Here is a 20,580-nt window from a genome sequence, read left to right as displayed (position 1 = left end):
GAATCTGTCCATGTGACAAAATTCCATCAAATCACAGAGACCTCCATGCTGTTCATTCCTACACTTTGGGAGCAAGGATTATCAACCATCATGTTACATTAAAAAAATGGGCAAGAGCTAAAATCAAAGTATAATGAATGAATTATACATTTACAAATCTGTTCCTAACCACTTATCCAAGTGAAATTTAAACTATAGATCTTCCCAACTATAGATGCAGCCAAGAGTACATCTTTCCTAGGACAAGATGCCAGGCTCAGGAGGAGGCAGAACCTCAGAAATTGAACTATTTCACCCTTTACTGCTACTCATTAGAGGAAGTAGTTTTTGTTCCCAGTTTGTGTTAGAGCAATAAAATGCAACGCAAAATGTTTTCTCAATTGTTTATTTCTCCATTAAAACATAGATATTACAGAAATGTCCAATTTTCCAATCATATCAGAAATAAAAGTGCACCTGAATTGGTAAGGGTTCTTTTTTTCACGAGAGGATTGAGCACCTCCCAACCATGACACACTGAACTGCAGAGACTGATAACATTTTCATTTTCTTCAGCTACAGTGCTCCACATCAGCTGAATTATTAATATCTTTGTTTATAACATTGCTACTTGACTTCCTTCTGTGTCTTACTCCTTCTGTGTCTTACTTACTTTCTTCTATTACTCAGCAGACTATTCCAAAAATGAAATAAATCTTATTTAATTTGAATTTTAAGCTACCTTGCATATTTGTAGATCTTTATACCACAGCATATTATACATATGCTTTATATTAAAAGAATCTTTAATCTTTAATATATATATATTATATTAAAACATTATATCTACATATTTATATGATGTATGTATATATAAATGTATTCCAAACAAATATATTATTGAAATATGTGTGTGTGTGTGTGTGTGTGTGTGTGTGTGTGTGTGTGTGTGTGTGCATATAAAATCTGATTTATTTATATTGAAATAAAATTGGATTCTAGACATGTGAAAAGTTCTTAAGGGAACTGGGGTCCAATATTTATGTAGTGGGCTTTCTCTTCCTTGCACAAAAGTATTCCTGTGTCTAACAGAATTATATTTCTTGGAACAGTCCTGATTCCATTCTTAATTTTTCAGAGAAGAAATGTATGATGGCTCCTTATCAGAGGAAAAATGTTGATTTCAAAGTTAAAGTGGCCATTGCATTCCTTTTCGCTGAATTGTTCTTGGGAGGACCTCAGACAGAAAGTATTCAGCTCTACAATAAACAGTCAAAGGAGACCAATAAAATGAAGGAATCAGAGCATGTATGTCTGTGATACTATGTCCCACACTTTGGTTTTTCAGCTGGGAGTGGCCTCTACCCATGGGAGCAGAATGTTTACTAGTGTAATCCAGATGAACCGCTTTGCAACTGAAACACAAAATAGACAGTACATGAAGAAAACACTTCATTAAATGGTCTTAAAGTTTTTATGATTGTAGCACATTCAAAAAAAATTATCACTTTTCAATAGCTTAACCAGTGTCTTTTCTGAATGTTAATACAGTATTGCTATTTAATATTTACTTACTGGAACTATTTAATATTTACTTACCAGAGAGGATGCTCTTCTAGTTAGTACATTCTGCAGTAATAAAAAATGGCCTTTCTTTGACAAGGATATTGGAGCAGGAAATACAAGTAGGAAAAAGTATATTCCTACAAAAGAATCCCAGACAAATTTGATTACATTATAATGAAATAAATGCATATGCTCAAATATAGAGATGATATAGGAGATACAGATATAGATATCTACTTGGTTCAAAAAATATGGACATCAAAACAGTTATAAAGTTATAAGGGTAAATTATTCTTCAGCTGACCTTCCCAATTTGGTGCTTTCTAAAAGTATTGTCCATTAGCTCTCATGTTAGGATGGGCAAGAAACAAAAGTTAGTTGAGTTTTGGTCAGTAATACTTGATGCCATTGCTGAATTAATCCACATTCTGGGTTTGCATAATTAATACATTTGGCCATAACCTAACTAACTAAAAGAAGTTGGCTCTTACAATATATTAGGCCACAATAATGTTTTTAAAATTTCCAGTTAACAATTGTGGCAGTTTCCCACCATATGGATACATACTTAAGCCAAGATTTCTCAAATGTTGCAAGATTGTGACCTCCTAACATTATAAAATAAATTTATGCAACTCTCCCATGGGCGAAACTAATGTTTTTATAAGGGTTGGAGCGTGGTAGGAAACAAATCTACAATACCACTTACTTTTAATCACTACATTTTAAATGAGTTTATCCTAGAGTTTCTCAAACTTTGCAGTACTCATCATGGGTTTGAACAGCAATGTGAGGAGCTAAGCTTGGAGAGAGTATAAATGGCGTTCACATTGCCTGTGCAGGCCTGATCTGATTTTTATAATTTGTGATCCTATTCTCTTAAATAGCTGGCAATTCAGCACAGATCACAAGCTGCAATCTAAGAGCTCCTGATATAAACAATTAAAAAATACGATACTGATGGTTTTACAGAGTATGTCATCTTTCATACGGGAAGTCAAAACAGCGTGCCTCTTTTTTGATTTCCACAATTTTGTAAGGAAGATTGGGATGAGACACGGCTGAATTAAAATTACCCATCGCAGGCTTAATATTAAATTAAATCTAACCCTCCTCAAAACTTAAAACTCCCCCCTCCATCCAAGAAAGACCTCTGGTGCTGCTCCCATTACCACACAGGTCCACTTGTACATCTTTGCCCTTCTCACTGTAACCTTCTCTAGTCACCTTCCCTCACAAATTGATATTGATTTTGAAACTTACCTGAAGAAACAGGATGGAAATCCTCTGCATGACCTACGTACTAGGTAAGAATAGTCTGACTCGCTGCTTCTGTGGTTCTGGTTCTTCCCGTTGCAGCATCCTCTTTTATAACTCTGGTTCAGAAAAAAGAAAAGAGAAGGAATCCCTACATCTGCATGATTTCAATATGTGTCAGCAATTAGTCATTCCTATATGTCAAATCGGATATCATCTTGCAGAAGTGCCCTTATTTTCAAATATACGACAAGTTTACATCCTAAAAAACTCCCCAAGATTTTTCTCAAATTATTCCATATAAGGTCATAGATACTTCCTATTCTCTGTAATCGAATGACATTTGTTCTAGATGTGGTTACTGCAGCCAGTGGATGACATGGAGGACAGGACAGAATTTACACACAAGCCGCATTTTCTCTTCCTCATATTAGATTAATGCAGAAGGCATCCATGAGAATGAGAATACTGTGGGCCTTTCATGAGAATAATAGTATGCTAATTCATCAAAAGTTATTTTTAGCCTCAAGCTGTAGATTCAGTTTTAGAACAGTGTAAAAAGTTACTGGCATCTCATGGCGGTGCTTCATAAAAGGTCTCTGGAACATTAATGTAACACCTGCCTGCATTGCTTTAAAGCAACTTCATCTTTTCTTGGGAACAGTTATGAATCTGAAGAAGAGACTTGGTTGCTTTAAAAAGCTGCAGAATAGGAATAGAATCCAAAGTTCTGCACAGCCCTATTCTAGGAAACATGAGAGTTAGGACCCTTTGCAGGGATCTAGGAAAGAAGGTGTCAAAAAATATCAAGATGGCTATGACCTTGCAATCAAAGCCTGTCTCCCAGGAGCAATGGCCCCTTTATTTAGAGAGATGGAGGAGCAGACAAGCAGTTAAAAGCATCTGCAGGCAAACCTTGGGCATATGGAAGGAGAAGATTTATTTATTTATCTATTCACACTTGCCCTTTTAAGTTCAGGGACCAAATTTTAAAGTCAACATATTAAGTTTCCTTTGAAGCTTCAGTCTGTTAAATTATTAAATCAAATTATTCATGAACAATTAGAAATAAGCCTCTTATCTTTAGCATACTTTCCAAAGAATGCTACATCCATGTTCAGAAGTAGCCCAGCAGGTAAGCAACACAGAAAGGTTCTGGCAAGAGAAGCATCTCAGAGACTTCAGTAAGTTCCCTCAACTCCTGCTCTTAATCAGCCAACTTCAGAGATGGCGAGACAGACATGCCATTGTAAGCATTACCTAAACTTGTCCCATCCCACTTTAAAAAGAGTGATCATTGACTGCTCTTCTGCCAGAGGTGAAACCAAGATAATCCTCCTTACCTCAACTTGGTCTGCAATAAATAAGTAAAAATAGAACATATTTAAGCCAGGACAGGGACCCTAAAATAATGTGTACTGAATGTTAAAAGGATACGCCATAGCAGCTGTGATGTACTTAGAGAAATGAGCAATATACGCTAAGTTGTAAATCATAATCATAAACCATAAAATTATCCAAGGCCTGGAGACTAAAACATATGAAGAACGGCTGCAGGACTTGGGTTTGGCTAGTCTAAAGAAAAGAAGAAACAGGGGTGACATGATAGCAGTATTCCAGTATATGAGGGGCTGCCACAAAGGATCAAATTATTCTCCAAATCACCAGAAAGCAAGACAAGAAACAATGGTTGAAAACTGACCAAAGAGAGAAGCATCCTGGAATTAAGAAGAAACTTCCTAACAGTGAGGACAATTAACCAGTGGAACAGCTTGCTTCCAGAAATCGTGGGCGCTCCATCACTGAAGGTTTTTAAGAAGAGACTAGACAGTCACTTGTCTGAAATAGTATAGGTTCTCCTGCTTGAGCAGGGGGCTGAACTAGAAGATCTCCAAGGTCCTTTCCAGCTCTATTCTATTATGTGAAAAGTAAATTGCAATTCTATGACTGGTTTACAATGAAGCATAATATCAAAGAACTAGCAGCCACACATTTGAAACATGTAGCAGCATATCCTACTGCATTTTTGCTCTCACAATGTTTACTAGTCCACCATCAGGGTTTTTTTCTTTTACCTTGCTGTTGACAAAAGCTCTTCTAGCAAATATTCTGATTTGGTGATAGTTCTCTCCCCCAGAAGTAATAAGGTACTTCCTTCACCAGGTATAAGTTGCCATCTAGTGCCTGGTTGGTGTAACTGTAAAGTTGATTCAAGAACTCACCTCTTTATACTAAAATATCAAAAGTCTGGTATCACCTTTTTTGACTTGTATAGTTTATGAAAAGGTGCAAGTTTTCATGAGTTATAGTTCACTTCATCAGATGCACAGATGCCTTTTAATAATTTGTTAATGAAAAAAAGTGCTACCAGACTTGGGTTTTTTTTTTTTTTTGCCACCAAAGATAACAAGGTTCTCTTAATATCAAATCTCAATCCAATTCAGTGCATTACCTAAGAATCACCCAGTGGTGGGATTCAAATATGTGAACAACCGGTTCTCTGTGTGGATGCCGCTTCTGGAAGTCCATTCTGGGCCTGGGCAACAAAATATTAGCTACTGGTTCTGCCGAAGTGGTGTGAACCAGCTGAATCCCACCACTGGAAGCACCTTATGGCAAAAAGGGCATCCAATAAATTTAATAAGGCTGTCACAAACATACCTTATATTCCACCCAGTTTGACATGTGCATGAAATAAAAATCATGGATGCAATTAATCAAGGAACTTTTATTTTATACTGTTTTCTGCCTTCTGTTCCACGGTCACCTGAGTTCCCCATTGAGTTGAGAAGTCTCTTGAGCTCAATTTACTCTTGCCTTCAAAGAGCAACTAATCGTTGTTCCCTTTAATGTGAAACATAAACGGGAACCAGTGAGTTTCGACTCCACCTCTTAGAAAACTGGTCTGCAAACCATAGAAGTTGCAAATATCTGGCCCGGTAGTGGTTTTTTAACACACACACACCCCGCTTTCCCCATCTCCTGCTTCTCTAATATCGCGCCTAAGTTCTGAACATTTAAAACCTTAAACATACTTTTTCGTGTCAATAAAGAAATTAGCGGATTATGAATCTAGAGGCGTTTTTTTTTTCCAATGGACCAACACAGCACAGCAACGCTTTACTGGTTAAGAGCTACTACTGCCAGACTTTTCTAGAAGAGAAGCGATGAGGAACTCGCTTTCAGAAGAAACACGCGTGGTCCCCAACAGAGCCGAAGCCTCTCCCCCGAAGAGGCGGGTCTTGTTTTCTCTCCCCTCCCTGAGGGTGTCAGAACTGCAGCTGCCCTGGGTGGAAGTGGCAAAGAGTGTCATGGAGGCGCTGCTAGAAAAACTGCGAGCAGGGCTTTCCGCACGGCTTGGTCGAATTGCGCCGTGGGGGAAGCCCAACGCTTCCCAACTCCACCAGCGCCCTCCGGAAGCGCAAGCTTCACTCTACGTCCACGTGAGTTAGATTTGAGGCCGGGAAAACCCGAGCGAAACCCACTCGCGCATGCGCTAACTGAAAAACGTAGGCGCTGGAAGCTTCCTCGGACACGCGTCGCGCTGCACGTACCCTGCTCCTCTGTTAGTTGAGCTGGTGCGCTGGGTTCCAGTGGATACCTCCTTCCTGCCTTCTGCTCGCTTGGGCGGAGGGTTAGAAGGCCTGGGAGTGTTCTGCGCATGCGCTTTTGTAAACCATAAATTGCTCTACCATGAACGGGTAGAAAAGTTGCTCGAATTTTGGCGGGACTTGCAGTCCTGTTTTTCTGTGCTCCGTGCTGTAGCCCAGATGTTTTAGTTGCACGAAGCAGTTTTGAGAAGAGCATTTAAACTGTCAAACACGAGTGAGCGTCAGGAAGAGGCACTTTTCGGAAAGCATTCTTAAAAGTCTTAATTCTCTCCTCCCGTAATTGATGGCTGTCAAACCTTTAGTCAATGCAGATAAATTTGCCATTGTTAAAAATGGGGTCAGCAGCACAGTGGAAACTTGCCGCACGCCTGCCCTGTAATCTCTAATTAGTACTGCACAAACTAATGGGAGCATGGTAATTTCTAGATACATATCAAGCGCACAGGAATTTCTAGATAGGTATCAACCACAGAGGAAATGCTGCAACACCCCAAAGAAAAGTTCACATCAAAAGTGGAACTAATCCTGACCCAGCTATATTTTTAACGAAAAATACTCAAAACGTTATTGAGGAAATACTGTAAAAGAGGAAACATATTTTTTTGTTAGTTGCAAAGTCGTGTCCAACCCATCACGACCCCATGGACAATGTTCCTCCAGGCCTTCCTGTCCTCTACCATCTGGAGTCCATTTAAGCTCACGCCTACTGCTTCAGTGACTCCATCCAGCCACCTCATTCTCTGTCATCTCCTTCTTCTATTGCCCTCAATCTTTCCCAGCATTAGGCTCTTCTCCTTCCTTCTCATTAGGTGGCCAAAATACTTCAGGATCTGGCCTTCTAAAGAGCAGTCAGGGTTGATCTCTAAGAGTGACCGGTTTAATCGCCTTGTAGTCCAGGGGACTCACAGTCTTCTCGGGCACCATAGTTCAAAGGCCTCAGTTCTTTGGCGCTCAGCCTTTCTTATGGTCCAACTTTCATAACTGTACATTGCAACTGGGAAAACCATGGCCTGGACTATATGTACTTTTGTTGGCAGGGTAATGTCTCTGCTTTTTAGTATGCTGTCTAGATTTGCCATAGCTTTCCTCCCCAGGAGCAAGCATAATAAGGATACTCAAATCAGAGCCTTGGATGTTGGCAATGGGAGGAAACCACCATCCATTTTGGTAGACTAACTTTTGAGAAAATCTGCAAAATAGTAGAGTTGGTTTATGTCAGCATCACATATAGGTGAAAATGATTGCAAGAGCAATCTACATTTTAAAGATAGCGATTCCTTAGAATTTCAAGCTTTTGTTAGTCAAACAAATTTGTTAATCAAATTCAAGATCCAAATGGGCTGGTTTTCAAAAAAAAAGTTCTTGATTGATGTAGATACTCTTACGGATTCCAATGAAGAGCTTTCATTGAAATTGTGGGTGCTCCAACAAGAAGAGATTAGACAACCATTTGTCTGAAATGGTATTAGGGTTTCCTGCCTGAACAGGGAATTGGACTAGATCACTAGAAGACCTCCAAGTTGGAAGAACTCTGTTCTGCTTCCATGAAGAAACTGTTAACATCAGTGAGGTCATCTTTGTTAAGAGTGGCCAGTAAGGAATTATGTTCCAAGTGAGACAATTTTCCCAATAGGTTCCCACATATTCTTTTCCAAAGCCGTGGAAAAATCATCTTCAGCTGTCCAGGTAGCTGCATCTGTTGTGTTTCTTACACTGTCATTATAAAGATGGTAAATCTCTTAAAGAACAAGTAAGTTACAGCACTACACATTTATTTAGAGTTACACATCATTAACAGCAGTGGATTGAACTCAATGAGAATTAATATGTAGCTGCCCAGAGATGCTGTATCAGTGAGATGGTGGCATAAAAAATTAATAATATTTCATTCCATAATACAATTTAGGGGAAGAGATGGAGACATATATATGATGAAAACAAATTCTTAGAGGAATGGAAACATGTTAGCAAAATAGAGAAGCGTCTAATTGACAGTTTTATGAAAATGACTAGGGCAACCTATCTGATATGTTTCATTAAGACAACTCTTCTTGAAGACAGTAATAGAAGAAGGGCAGGGAAGTAACTTTAGGTTTGCTAATTATGAATATCTGTGATTACATTATCTATTATCTATGCATATGTATAACTATCATTTTCTCCTTTCCTGAAATATATAAATATGAGTGTATCCTTTTATCTATAGGAGTCCTTCATTACTTTCTTGAGGGAATTATTCCATTTATTTAATAGTATGCATCGTTAAATAAATAAAATACTGTAATCAACCATGATTATTAGGTTTTGGGTCCTGCATTTGATTCCACAAAAACTAAAGAATTATTGTCTTAACAGAAAGAAACATTATCAGTTATGTTGCCGTAGAAATTTTGATAAAGCTTTCTGCACTTTGAAATTGCCAGAATTAGCACATATTAGTACAACCCTACGTTTCTATTTTGCTAACATATTCCCACTCCGCTTAGATTTTGTTTTCCTCACAAATAACTGTGTTGAGAAAAGAACATCAGTAGTAAGCTCTAGAACATGGGTGTCAAACTTGCTGCATCACAACTTTTTTTGCATTGCCGTAGCTGGGGTGAGTGCATCCACATGATTCAACCGGACGGGGGGGGGGGGCTGGCAATTTGACACCCCTGCTAGAGGACATTGTAATCTAGCATTTTATTTCAAGCGCTTAGGAACAAGCCTTTCAGTTGGTTGAATGACAGCTTTTGCTTCTCTCTCACTATCAAGGTTATACCTCTGGGTTTTTTGTTGTTTTTTTGTTAAGCATCAAATTACAATGTACAGTATTTTTTATGATTGAATTATATGATTTTCTCATTTTAAAGTAAATAATATACTAGGAAGTTCAGTTTTGGCTCTGTTCCCCATGTTTGGTTTTAGGTAGTTTCCAGTAGCGTATGATATACAGTAGTTGAATGGAAAAGTAGAATTGGTTTTCAGATAATTGTTGGAAGCTGAGGCAATCTTTTTATGTGTGTGAATGTTCCTGAAAATAGGGATCTGATCTGAGCAACGATTAATGAAGCAGATGTTGTAACTATAACAGAAAAGAGCTGGAAATATGCTACTAACTCATCTGAGTGAGGAGAGTTAAAGGAACGTGTCCTTTTGTATGTGTGTGGCAATGAAGAAAAGCAAAAGGGAATGATACCAGTTTAATAGTCTTTCAGGCAAAGAGCATGCAGGCATTGAGGTCATGAGTTACTGAAAAGTAAGTCCAACATTAACTGACTCTGTTTCAAAAGGCAATAAAATACCATGATGCCTCTAAAATCTGTTTAGGACCACCTCACACTGCATGCTGCTTTCATTCTACGTCAAACATCTAGGAGCATATTGCAGATGGAAACAGCTTGACTTCTATAAAATTTAATTATTAAGCCATTACTTGATGCTCATGGACTTGTGGCACATATGAAGAATGCTCCATGACTGAGCCATACTCACATTAACTATGTCACCTATCTGCCCTGTATTTGGGAGATGCCTACTGTTGATGTTTTTCAGATGCTTACTAAATCTTTTCTACTGAATTGTCTCTTTACAGTGGTTCTCAACTTTTTTTTCACTATGGACCCCCTTTAAATAACCTTTTGTGGCCACAGGCCACGGCCATGGACCACCAAGACTTAACTCAAGATTTAAATCATAACACTTCTTCAAGCTTTTGCAACTCTCTGTGACAACATCACAGCCTCCCCAGGGATCCATGGACCATAGTTTCAGAATCACTGTCTCTCTACATCTTTGTCTCTCTACATTTTTAATATTCTCTGTGTGTGTATTGGGTATGCAAAATATTTCAGTTTCAACTTTGAAACATTGCACGTGGCTATTTTAAATCTGCCTTTAAAGTGTATTGTAACGTTTTTGTATTTTTAATAGTTTTATTCTCCTTATTTATATACTACTTCAAGATGTAAAGAAGGGTGAAAAAATAAAAAAGGAAACCATAGGTATGAGGACGCAGCATGATACTGAGTATTACTATTCTTATGGGAAGCCTCTGGAAATTGCCCCTAGCTAAAGGTAGACAATCTTTATGTTTGGATGGCATTTATCAACTGAAACTAATTTATTGTGAAGTTGAGTTTTTATATAATAGAGTTAGCATTTTGAACTGTTATCACAATGTTTTAAAATGCTGGGTATCAGGATGTCTTGTGGCATGAAGATACTTAAATCTTCACATATCAGGATAATTTTAAATGATTTCTTTTTTGTGTGGGTCTATATGGCTTGGCGATAACTAACAACAACATAATACTGTTGGCTAAGAATATAAAAAGGCTCCCAGAAAAAATTGTTAGAATAAACTCTCTCTTGTCATTTTGGTTCCTTAGTGGCCTTACTGTGAGAAACGCTGCAGTTACTGCAACTTCAACAAATATATTCCCCGAAATCTGGATGAGCTTAGAATGAAGAACTGCCTCATTCAAGAGGTCCAGACTTTGATCCACCTAAGTGAAGTTCAGAGGTAAATGATAGGACAAGGAGTAAAAAGGATTTGGAAATTTTTAAATCTATCTTTTAGATTTTTAATTAAATGAAGATTTTTCCCATTTGCATCATTCATCTGTTTTACAAGTCAGTACAATACAAAACATAGTGCAATTCCACAAAATTCTTAAATGTAGCATCAAGGAGACTTACTTACTTACCTACTTATCAAATTTGTGTAGCCACATATCTCACAAATGTGACAGTAAAACCAACAGTTAAAAGCAACTTTAAAATAACCACTAAAAACAATTCAACATAAATAAGATCACAAAAAATGGATCAACATCCCACACATAATACATCTATCTCTTGTGCACTCCCTGTTCCCGTGAGCTTCTCAAGCTAACTGGGATATTTTTAAAATTAATTTTTATCGAAGAATTTTATACTGTGCTAAAAGTTATACAAATTCAAGAAACAGATAAGTAGTAAATAGATAAAAAAAATAAAAAATATAAAGTGGTGTTTTCCAGTCTTCTTTATGGCAGTTACAAACTTATCTTCTATTCTTCCTTTTTAAAGTCATATCATAATTCTCTTTTCACATATTTTATGCTTTCAAATTATCAAATCCATAGATCCCCAGTTCATTTTCCCCATTTTCAATAAGAAGTCATAAAGAGTTTCCAGTCACTAATAAATACAGTTATCTTTTCAATAAACAAACAGTTCAATTTTGCCATTTCTACAAATTCTTTAATTTCACCAATCATTCCTCCGGTGTAGATATTTCCAAATTTTTTATCTTTGTGCAAATAATAATAATTTTGCTGCAGTTACCATATATAAAAATGGGCATTTTCTAATTGGCTGTCCATAAATCTTAATAAAAAATATGGTTTCAGTTGAATGTTAAATATTTAAATAAATCTTTTAAATCACTGTAAGTAGTTGGGTTCTCCACACTTTGAATTAACAATATGTTAACCATTTCTGCTTATATTTATTCCTCATTCTCAATATGGCATTCTTAACATAATTTTAAAAATCTACACTTACCAGATTTTGAAAGATTATTACAGATTTTGAAAGTTTATAATCCAGCATAGATGTAAGTAAAGTATGTGTCAGTCGTGTTTGATCTCATGTGGAATTCAGGTAGAGTTAATATGCCTAAAACCGCATGTCATCTTCCAGATACAAAGCTGAATCCAGTAGCAGTCCAGATTGATTCATCCTGATTATTCAGTGAGACTTCTCCATTGAAGGCAATTGAAATTCTGTTCCAAAATCTATCTGTTTGGAAGCACATCTGTTTTGTTTGGGTTAAGTTTCAATTTATTAGTCTTCATCCAGATGATTATTGCCACCTGACACCTATTCAAGTTCCCTAAAGCAGAGGTCCCCAAACTTTTGGGCATCAAGGATCCGTTATGTGGAGAGAGAATTTTCTGCAGACTGGAGGGGGTGTGGTTTTGTGTGCTGCCTGCATCCTACAGATGGGGCTTTGCTTGTTTTGTGGCCCGGTTGCTGGCATGCTGTGGCCCGCTCCCAGTTCACGGACCTGGGGTTGGGGACCCTACCCTAAAGGTAGATGAAAAAGAGAAATCACCATATTTATTTGCTGATAACAATGGACCCCAAGTATCCTTATTCTCTCCCAACAATTTTGCATAAATGTTTTATATGGAGGGTGATATTTATTCAAGCAGTCCAGTGTTCTCTGGGCTGAATACATTTCTCCTATCTTCACTTCCTGAAACTGACTTCAAGGAAAGGCTGGAACTATGATAAAATTGTGCCAAGGACATACATATATTACATGTAGATTATTAGGATCTGCTATAACCAAAGAATCCAAATCACAACAAATGCAAGGAATGCTATTCACAAAATGTCTTAACAGTCTTCAGTAGCAACCAAGTTGTTTTTCCTCGCTTTACTAGATCCTTGATATAATAGACTTCTTACATCTTTAAATAGATGCTTTTAGGGCGTTCATTCGATCCTTGTATACTATTTCTTTGCTATTGTCAAACTGATGACATAGCCTTAATAATAACACTAACCTGTGTTTATTTGGGTTTGTTTCACATTGAGATCAATCCAAAGAAACCCTGTATTTCTGATGTTGAAACAGAGTGTTTGCATTCAAAACTGTGGCTCAGTTTCAAACTCTTCCAAAAGGATCAGAACATCCCATTTTAAAATTAACATTGGTGTCTTGCAGAGCATTTGCCTTTGAAATGACTCAGAGTGCTTTAGCATACACCTACAATATACAAAGAATATTAGAGGACAGAGTGGGACTCCTCCTTTCTACCACTTCCTCTCACAAGAGGTTGAGAAAATAGGGAGAACCATCAGTTCTAAATAATCCTCTCTCTCTTTTTTGGCTTTAGAATCACTTCAGTGTACTTTGGTGGGGGAACGCCAAGCTTAGCCAGCCCGCTTACCATTGATGCTATCCTGGACACTGTCTCCCAATGCACACATTTAGCAGAAGGCGCTGAAGTTACTTTGGAAGCAAACCCCGCTTCAGCAGATGCCCTCTGCCTTTCCAAGTTCCAGAAAGCTGGTGTCAACCGTCTCTCCATTGGAATTCAGGTGAGAGGTCAGGAGCATTGCTTTTAGGACTGTATTAGTCACCATCCACTTACAATATTAGAATAATAAAGTTAAAGAACATACTTAAAATAATGTGGACTAACGTTAAGCAAATTTACTTAACATGGAATTGTAGAAAGAGACCGAAATATACCATTTTTTTCTGTTCCGCTGATCACCTTCTTCTCTCCTCCCTCCTTCCCATATATGCTTTTGGACTACAATGTGATAAACAGAATGTAAGAACTGACAATTACTTCAGAGTTATAAATTCAAAAAAGCCAATTCACATGCTATATAGGGGAATAAAAACCCAAGATCATAGCCAACCTGACTTAGGGGAAATTGCTTCCTAGTTTTAATGAGTTTTTATAATTAAAGCACGTAGACGTGTTTTGTAAATTTGACATGGAGCGTTTTTGCTGAAATAGTAGCATGGAAGAAAGATTTAGGTACATTTTTCTATTGCTATTCTGGTCAGTATATTAATGGGTTGCTCTTTTCCATGTAAAGTGTAGTTTGGTTATCAATTTATACTGTGTAATCTTTAAAGACACCCCCCCCTTTTTTTACTTGCTACTTACAGGTAAAGATTTGCATGCTTTCTATACATTATATCCAGATATTTGTATTTTGAGCATGTGTCAATACACTTTGTGTACCACTGAGTTAGTAGTGGGATATTGGCAATAGTTGTTGGGCTTGCATTGTAATTTCTACATTACAGTTCTTGATTTATGACCAATTGTTTAATGACCATTCACAACAGCCTCGGAACAGATGATTTAGTTTTTGAACATGCATGGGGCTGATGTAAATCACATTATTTTTCTTTTTTATACCTTAAATTTCTTTGGCTTCCTATTTCTAGTCCTTTTTGTACTGTGCATAACAACAAAAGGGAACAACACAGAGTGGCTATGCAAGTATGTATGTTTTTTACAAGATTTTATTTTTTTTTCTCACCATAATCATAATTCTTGCACAATACACTTGCTTCCCTTTTGTTCAGTTGAAGAAAAGAGTCAAGCATATTCATGATTCTTATTTCCTTCTGTGCAGTCACTTGACAATGGGGAACTCAAGCTTCTTGGAAGGAACCACACAGCTTGTGATGCTTTGAGGACTTTAGAAGAAGCCAAGAAACTCTTTCCAGGGCGGACATCTATTGACTTAATATTTGGTCTCCCAGGACAGACTGTTGCTTCCTGGGCCCAGGGTTTAGAGAAAGCACTTGCAGTATGTGATGACCATATATCCCTTTACCAGCTGACTCTAGAAAGAGGCACATCTCTCTTCAAGCAGGTCCATCAGGGCTTTCTGCCCCCAATCAACGTGGATATAGTATCAGAGATGTATGAGTGTGCACGACATGTTCTACAAAATTCAGGTTTTTACCAGTATGAAGTCTCCAATTTTTCAAAGAATGTAAGTCTTTTCCTTTAGCTAAACCTTGTGCCATACAAATCAGTAAAAGGAAGTAGGCCAAAGACATTCAGAAGGTTCTGGTAATGAAATAAGATTTTCTTTTCACACACTCTCTCTGTATTAGAAAGATAATACAAATGTGTTCCTTCTGCTGAAGTGAAAAGAATATGATTTTAAGATTTTTTTCACAATAGTGAAGATCCAAATCTTACTCTGCTTCTTATCTCCGGGGAGAATGGTGAAAAAGCTGCTACTAGAAACAAAAAAAAAAGACATGTGTAAATAAAAATTCTGTATTCTATTCACATGTAATTCAATTTTCACGTTGAATTACAGTGAAGGCCTCTGAGAAGACTTTCCTTCCTCCTCCCTAGTCTTCTCCCTTTTTCTTCCAAACAGGAAAAGTCTCCTAAATGACTGTTAAGCCCAGTGAGGTGCCATAGGTTTTTTAAAAGCAACTCCTTAAAGATTGTGTCTCTAATATAATGTAGCATTTGTGTGCAGACTTGCAGTTCCTTAGTATTGTTTGCTTGTTTGTTTGTTTACCCAGGGGGCATTTAGTACTCACAACCTCTCCTATTGGCAAGGGAGCCAATATATTGGCATCGGACCAGGTAAACCTGTTTGGGGAGATGATGGGCCAAGTGCTGCAACTGCTTCTACAGTTGGTTCTAGTACAATGTATTGGAGTACCATTTCAATTATGGCTTGCTGTTTTTTTTTAATAAAAAAACTCCTAAGCTAAAAGCTAAAAACGATGTTTCTGCCTAATAATTCCTTCTCATATAAACTAGCACCATGGTTGTTCAGAACAATCTCCTTCTTTCTCAGGAGCCCATGGGCGATTTGTACCACGGGGAGATGGTAAAATCCATCGAGAGGCAAGAATACAGACTTTGGAACCGGATATATGGATGAAAGAAGTGTTGGCCTTTGGGCATGGGACCCGGAAACAGACTCCACTCAGGGAACTGGATATGTATGTAAGAAGAAATGTGGAAAGGCTCTTCCTTATCATTTCCTTTCTTTAAACATACGCGGTATTCCTGAAAACTCAGCCTTATTAACGGGCACATGAACCACCATTTTATATCCTACATTGCATCCCATTTATTGGCACAGTGGTTAAAATGCAGTATTGCAGTCTAATTCTGCCCACAGCCAGGAATTTGATCCCGATTGGCTCAAGGTTGACTCAGCCTTCATCATTCCGAAGTTGGTAAAATGAGGATCCAGATTGTTGGGGGCAATAGGCTGACTCTGTAAACCGCTATCAAGGGCTATCAAGCACTATGAAACGGTATATAAGTTTAAGAGCTATTGCTATTTTGCATCTGGAGCCTATTATATATTTAAATTCCAGTTTCCATAAATCCAAAATGCTAAATTAAATCTTAAACTATACCTGCTTTTTGGAGCAATGTAAAATTTATCTCTTTCTGATCTAATTTTTGCATGGCCTTTTTATTTTATAACTCTGATTATGTTAATGACATCTTTTAAAAACACTGAAGAGGTGCTTTAGAAGAAACACTCATAAAAAGGTGCTTTATGAAAAGTTTAATAAAATATGATTACTACTAGACATGCCACACCTACTTAATCTCCAATTTAGAGATAATAAAAAATTATTTATAGAATTATTGTAAGGTTTATTCAAAGCAAATATATATGCATATATTATTGAAAGTAGATGATGTAGGTGAAGTCATATGAGTACAGGTGCTGCCCTGGTTAATATGTTAAAATCATTGACTAGTTCCCGTTTTCCTACTGTTGTTGGCACAAATATATGTTTATCAAAATTCTAATGGCTGTGTTGCTTCAAAGTTTGGGATCTTCCATCTATCCTAGACTGGAAGAGGTTTTGATCCTGGGACTCCGTATGGATGTAGGAATCACACACCAGGTATAGTTCTCATATTTTAATGTGACGACTGTTCATGTTTGAAATGTTGAAACCTTTATTGCCATAATTCCAGAATGCTTGGATGGAATGATTTTGCAGAAATGGCTCATTTCTCATTCTTTCTTTTTATTGTGTGCCTTTTCAATTAATTACACGTGATGTTGCGCTTTGTGACTGCATCGCTAAGCAATGGAAATTCCAGTCCCAATTGCTTTCATAACTCAAGGACTACTTGTAGTCGATGCTAGAGATAGCAGAGGAATAAATAACACATAACTAGTTTCTAGTCCTTGTTTAAGAAACATGACGTGTGATTACTAAATGCACAGGGACTGGAAGAGATCCTCCTGAGATTTCCAGTAAACGTGACATTGGACTTTAAAACCTACATATCTCTGCTCAATTTCGTTGAACCTAGTTTATTTTTTGTAAAATAGGAATTGCCCTCTTCAATGATCTACCAAAGATGGGACCAAAAGGCTGCTACCAAAAAAGATCATTTCAAGCATTTGCAGTATTTTAAGTGATGTTCTGCTAAGCCTATCTTGCAAAAATTAGAGAAAGCCTTCAACTTACAACCATTTGTTTAGTGACTGTTCAAAGTTACAACAGCACTGGAAAAAGTGACTTATGACAGTTTTCCACACTTCACAACTATTGCTGTCTCCCCATGGTCATGTGATCAAAATTTGAATGCTTGGAAACAGGCATATATTAATGACAGTTGCAGTGTCCCAGAGTCATGTGATCACCTTTTGCGGCTTTCTGGCAAGCAAAGTCAATGGAGAAGCCAGATTCACATAACTACTCAACAGCTGCAGTGATTCATTTAATGACTGCGGCAAGCAAGGTTGGGGGCAAAACTGAATAACTGTCTTGCTTAGCAACCAAAATTTGGGACTCAATTCTGTCTTAAGTCGAGGACTACCCGCATAGCAAAAGAGGAAGGTTTTAGTTAGACAGTAATCCAAATTGTGAAGATCCTAGTTAAAGTTGAGCTCTATGCATTTATTTTCTAAAGAGGTGAAGAGTTTGAGTAATTCATGTTAAGAAACATCTCTCCTAGCATCTTTTGTGTTTCCCTAGATTAGCCTCCAGTTGAAAAATGTAAAAAAAAACCCAACAGTTTTAAGGGTAGGTTTTTTCTGTTTATAGCACTGGTTGCAGTTTGCTACCAGTCTCAGTCTGTGGGATGTGTTTGGTGAGGCAAAGGAAGTCAAAGAGCTGGAAGAACATGGCTTTATTTTTCTGGACGACAGGTAAGGGGGCTGAAGGTTCATGTGTTTTAGGAAGAAGAAGATACTGATATATCTGGAGGAGGATTCACTCATGTTTTTCCTCAGTGACGATTCATATTTCTTTTTTGTAGGGGACTTAGGTGCTCTTGGAAGGGTCTGGCTGTGCTTGATTCTCTCCTGCTGAGACTCCTGAAGCAGCTCCAACAGACATGGATGGAAAGGGAAAGGAGAATGTGAACTAGCTACTGGTATAACTTTCATATTGGAAGTTAAAGAGCTTTCAGAGATGGTTTATAGTCTGAAAAATTGTTGCAATGCAAAGGTCAGATCCCATGAAATGATTGTGTCTTCAATGAAGCCAATGAGCTGATTGTGTTGTCATGCTACTGGATGCAGGGTTTTCTCTGAATTAAACAATTACCGCATCCCTGGCTTTTGTCTCTTTATACTAGAATGAAAAATGATCTGTTATTCTAGTGTCATTGTGGCTTGTATTTGAAATAAATGAAGCATGAAATATCTTTACGCTGCATAAATAAATGGATTATGCAGGAACTGGTTTTCATTAGCCAGAATCTTCCACTTTTGTAAGTACTAAATAAAGGAATGTTCCTGAGGGAAGAATTGACTGTGAAAGTAATAAAAGATGTGTATGCTGTAAATACAGGGCCACTTGTCATATATTCAGCTTAGTACAACTGGAATGTTTTTGGGCTGTCCCTTACACATAAAAGCTACTAATGCTTCTAGCACAATAACTTGCCATACAACATTCCACTATATTCATAATCCCAAAATTTCATTTACATTTGACCTATTATGCTCCCTACTGAAATTCCAAATCTACCATAGGCACATTCTGAATTAATTCAAGCAGCTTGCTGTGCTGCTTTTGTTTATCATTAATTCCATGCAACCCATTCTTGATAATACATTTACTGGAATTATTGGAATACAAGTACTCTTTGGGTTACAATGGCAATTGGGAGTGGAATTTCAGTTGCTAAATGATGTCATAAAACAAAATGTCATGTGACCACAACATTTAGTGATGGCAATTGCTTCAGTCCCCATTATCAATAAGTGAGAATTGGGTCTTTAAGTGAGCATCTCCTTGCAAGTTCCTGCCAGCTTCCAACAACCAAATTAGAGGGTAAACCGGCAGAAAGTTGCACGTCCCAGGCAATTTGCAAACAGGTAGACAGGTAAGTGGCTGCTTCTACATAGGAGAGGGAGCAAAGGGGTGTGTGGGTGGCCAAGGAGGCATGGTTCAAGTGTGGTTTGGGGTGGCTGCTACTGGGTGGGGGAGTGTGCAAGGGTGCACAAGTACCAGGGAGAGTGTGCAAGTGGCCAGAGAGGTGCAGTGCAAGCACAATGAGGCTCAGGGAGTGCACTTGAGGGTGTATCAGCAGCATGCGAGATACATAAATATAATTAATGAATGCCTTCTAATACTTTTGAGTTAATTACTGAGTTTTCACCTGAACTCTAGGCTGAAGTAGCATGTAAATTCACCAACTATTTTACTGTACCTTAATTGAGTTTTGTGACTTCTTTTTCCCTCTGATTTTAATAAAACTTTATAAACTGGATACTGAAATATGAATGAAAAACATTTTCTCCATAGTGGAATGTTTGGTCTCCAGAACGGGAAACAGTAGATGAACGTTGCATATTGCCATCTGTGGAATTGTAGATAGCATTTAGTTTGATTATCTCCTACTTTAAAATTAGAGTTTCTCAAACTCGGGCAGCAGCAGTAACACAAACAGAAATGTTGGTTTCAAACATTAGCCTAAATTGGATAAAAGAATGGATGGAATTGAAAAATACCAGAGTTTTAGCAACAGAAGGACATGATTTGCCAGCGGCGTGGCATGCATTCCTATGGGACGAAAAATATAAAATACACAGATACTTTCAAAGACACATAGTTAGGAATGCATTGCTACAGACTTGGGAAAAATAAAACAAAAACATTATATAAGAATTCCAATGTGGTTATCCCCAACAGAAGCTCTGAAACACCCAAACTTACTGGATATAAATAAGATAATTAGATACAAGGAATTAGTAAATGAACAGGGAAATCTGAAAAAACAAGAATTAGAACAAGATATAGGCAGAGAGATTGACTGGTGGACGTTTACACAAATTCAATCTAAATATACAGAGGACAAAAAATTATATGAAATACAAAAAGCCGCAAGAATTGGATAAAATTATACATGGAACAGAAATAAAATTAATTAGCAATTTATATAAATACTTATTGAGATATAAAATGGAAGACGAGGTTGTTAAAGATACAATGATTAGATGGGCAAAATTTTTTGGATATAATATAGAATTGGAGAAATAGGAAAAAATGTGGTAAACAAACAAAAATTGACTATGTCTGCAGCATTCAAGGAAAACCAGTTGAAGATGTTTTACAGATGGCATCTTCTACCAGCAAAGCTTGCCAAGATGTTCCAAAACAATTCACCAACATGTTGGAAATGTAAAAAAG

At 37.4% G+C, this 20,580-nt stretch overlaps 1 protein-coding gene and 1 long non-coding RNA gene across 8 annotated transcripts; one reads left to right on the top strand and one right to left on the bottom strand.

Annotated features, from left to right (window-relative positions):
* Positions 1-369: 369 nt before the first annotated feature.
* On the bottom strand, positions 370-7,098 carry LOC120307749. Of its 3 annotated transcripts, none has more exons than XR_005556633.1 (4): positions 6,357-7,098; positions 2,809-2,921; positions 1,579-1,682; positions 370-1,394 (listed from the first exon to the last, which is right to left on the bottom strand). It is a non-coding gene; the product is annotated as an uncharacterized LOC120307749 (long non-coding RNA). The 3 variants fall into 3 exon arrangements; XR_005556634.1 differs by lacking the exon at positions 6,357-7,098 and adding an exon at positions 5,838-5,971; XR_005556635.1 differs by lacking the exon at positions 6,357-7,098 and adding an exon at positions 5,464-5,797.
* Positions 5,848-19,668, top strand: RSAD1 (radical S-adenosyl methionine domain containing 1). 5 transcript variants are annotated; one of them, XR_005556632.1, is made up of 9 exons: positions 5,848-6,245; positions 10,787-10,920; positions 13,289-13,493; positions 14,556-14,921; positions 15,472-15,535; positions 15,753-15,904; positions 16,776-16,830; positions 17,986-18,089; positions 18,200-19,668. XR_005556632.1 is itself a non-coding variant. In XM_039342847.1 (9 exons), the coding sequence occupies exons 1-9, from the start codon at positions 5,970-5,972 to the stop codon at positions 18,303-18,305; spliced, it is 1,458 nt and encodes a 485-aa protein (XP_039198781.1). In that variant the 5' UTR covers positions 5,848-5,969; the 3' UTR covers positions 18,306-19,668. The 5 variants fall into 5 exon arrangements, 4 of the variants coding, with proteins under 4 accessions (XP_039198781.1, XP_039198782.1, XP_039198783.1 ...); XM_039342847.1 differs by having other exon boundaries at positions 15,753-15,900; XM_039342848.1 differs by lacking the exon at positions 17,986-18,089.
* The last annotated feature ends 912 nt before the right edge of the window (positions 19,669-20,580 follow it).

This window comes from Crotalus tigris, unplaced genomic scaffold, assembly GCF_016545835.1.
Source record: "Crotalus tigris isolate CLP2741 ecotype Arizona unplaced genomic scaffold, ASM1654583v1 scf7180000017814.3102382, whole genome shotgun sequence".
NCBI classification, from domain to species: Eukaryota; Metazoa; Chordata; class Lepidosauria; order Squamata; family Viperidae; genus Crotalus; species Crotalus tigris.
The sequence above is the reverse complement of the archived record's forward strand: the minus strand, read 5'-3'. Positions and strand labels throughout refer to the sequence as shown.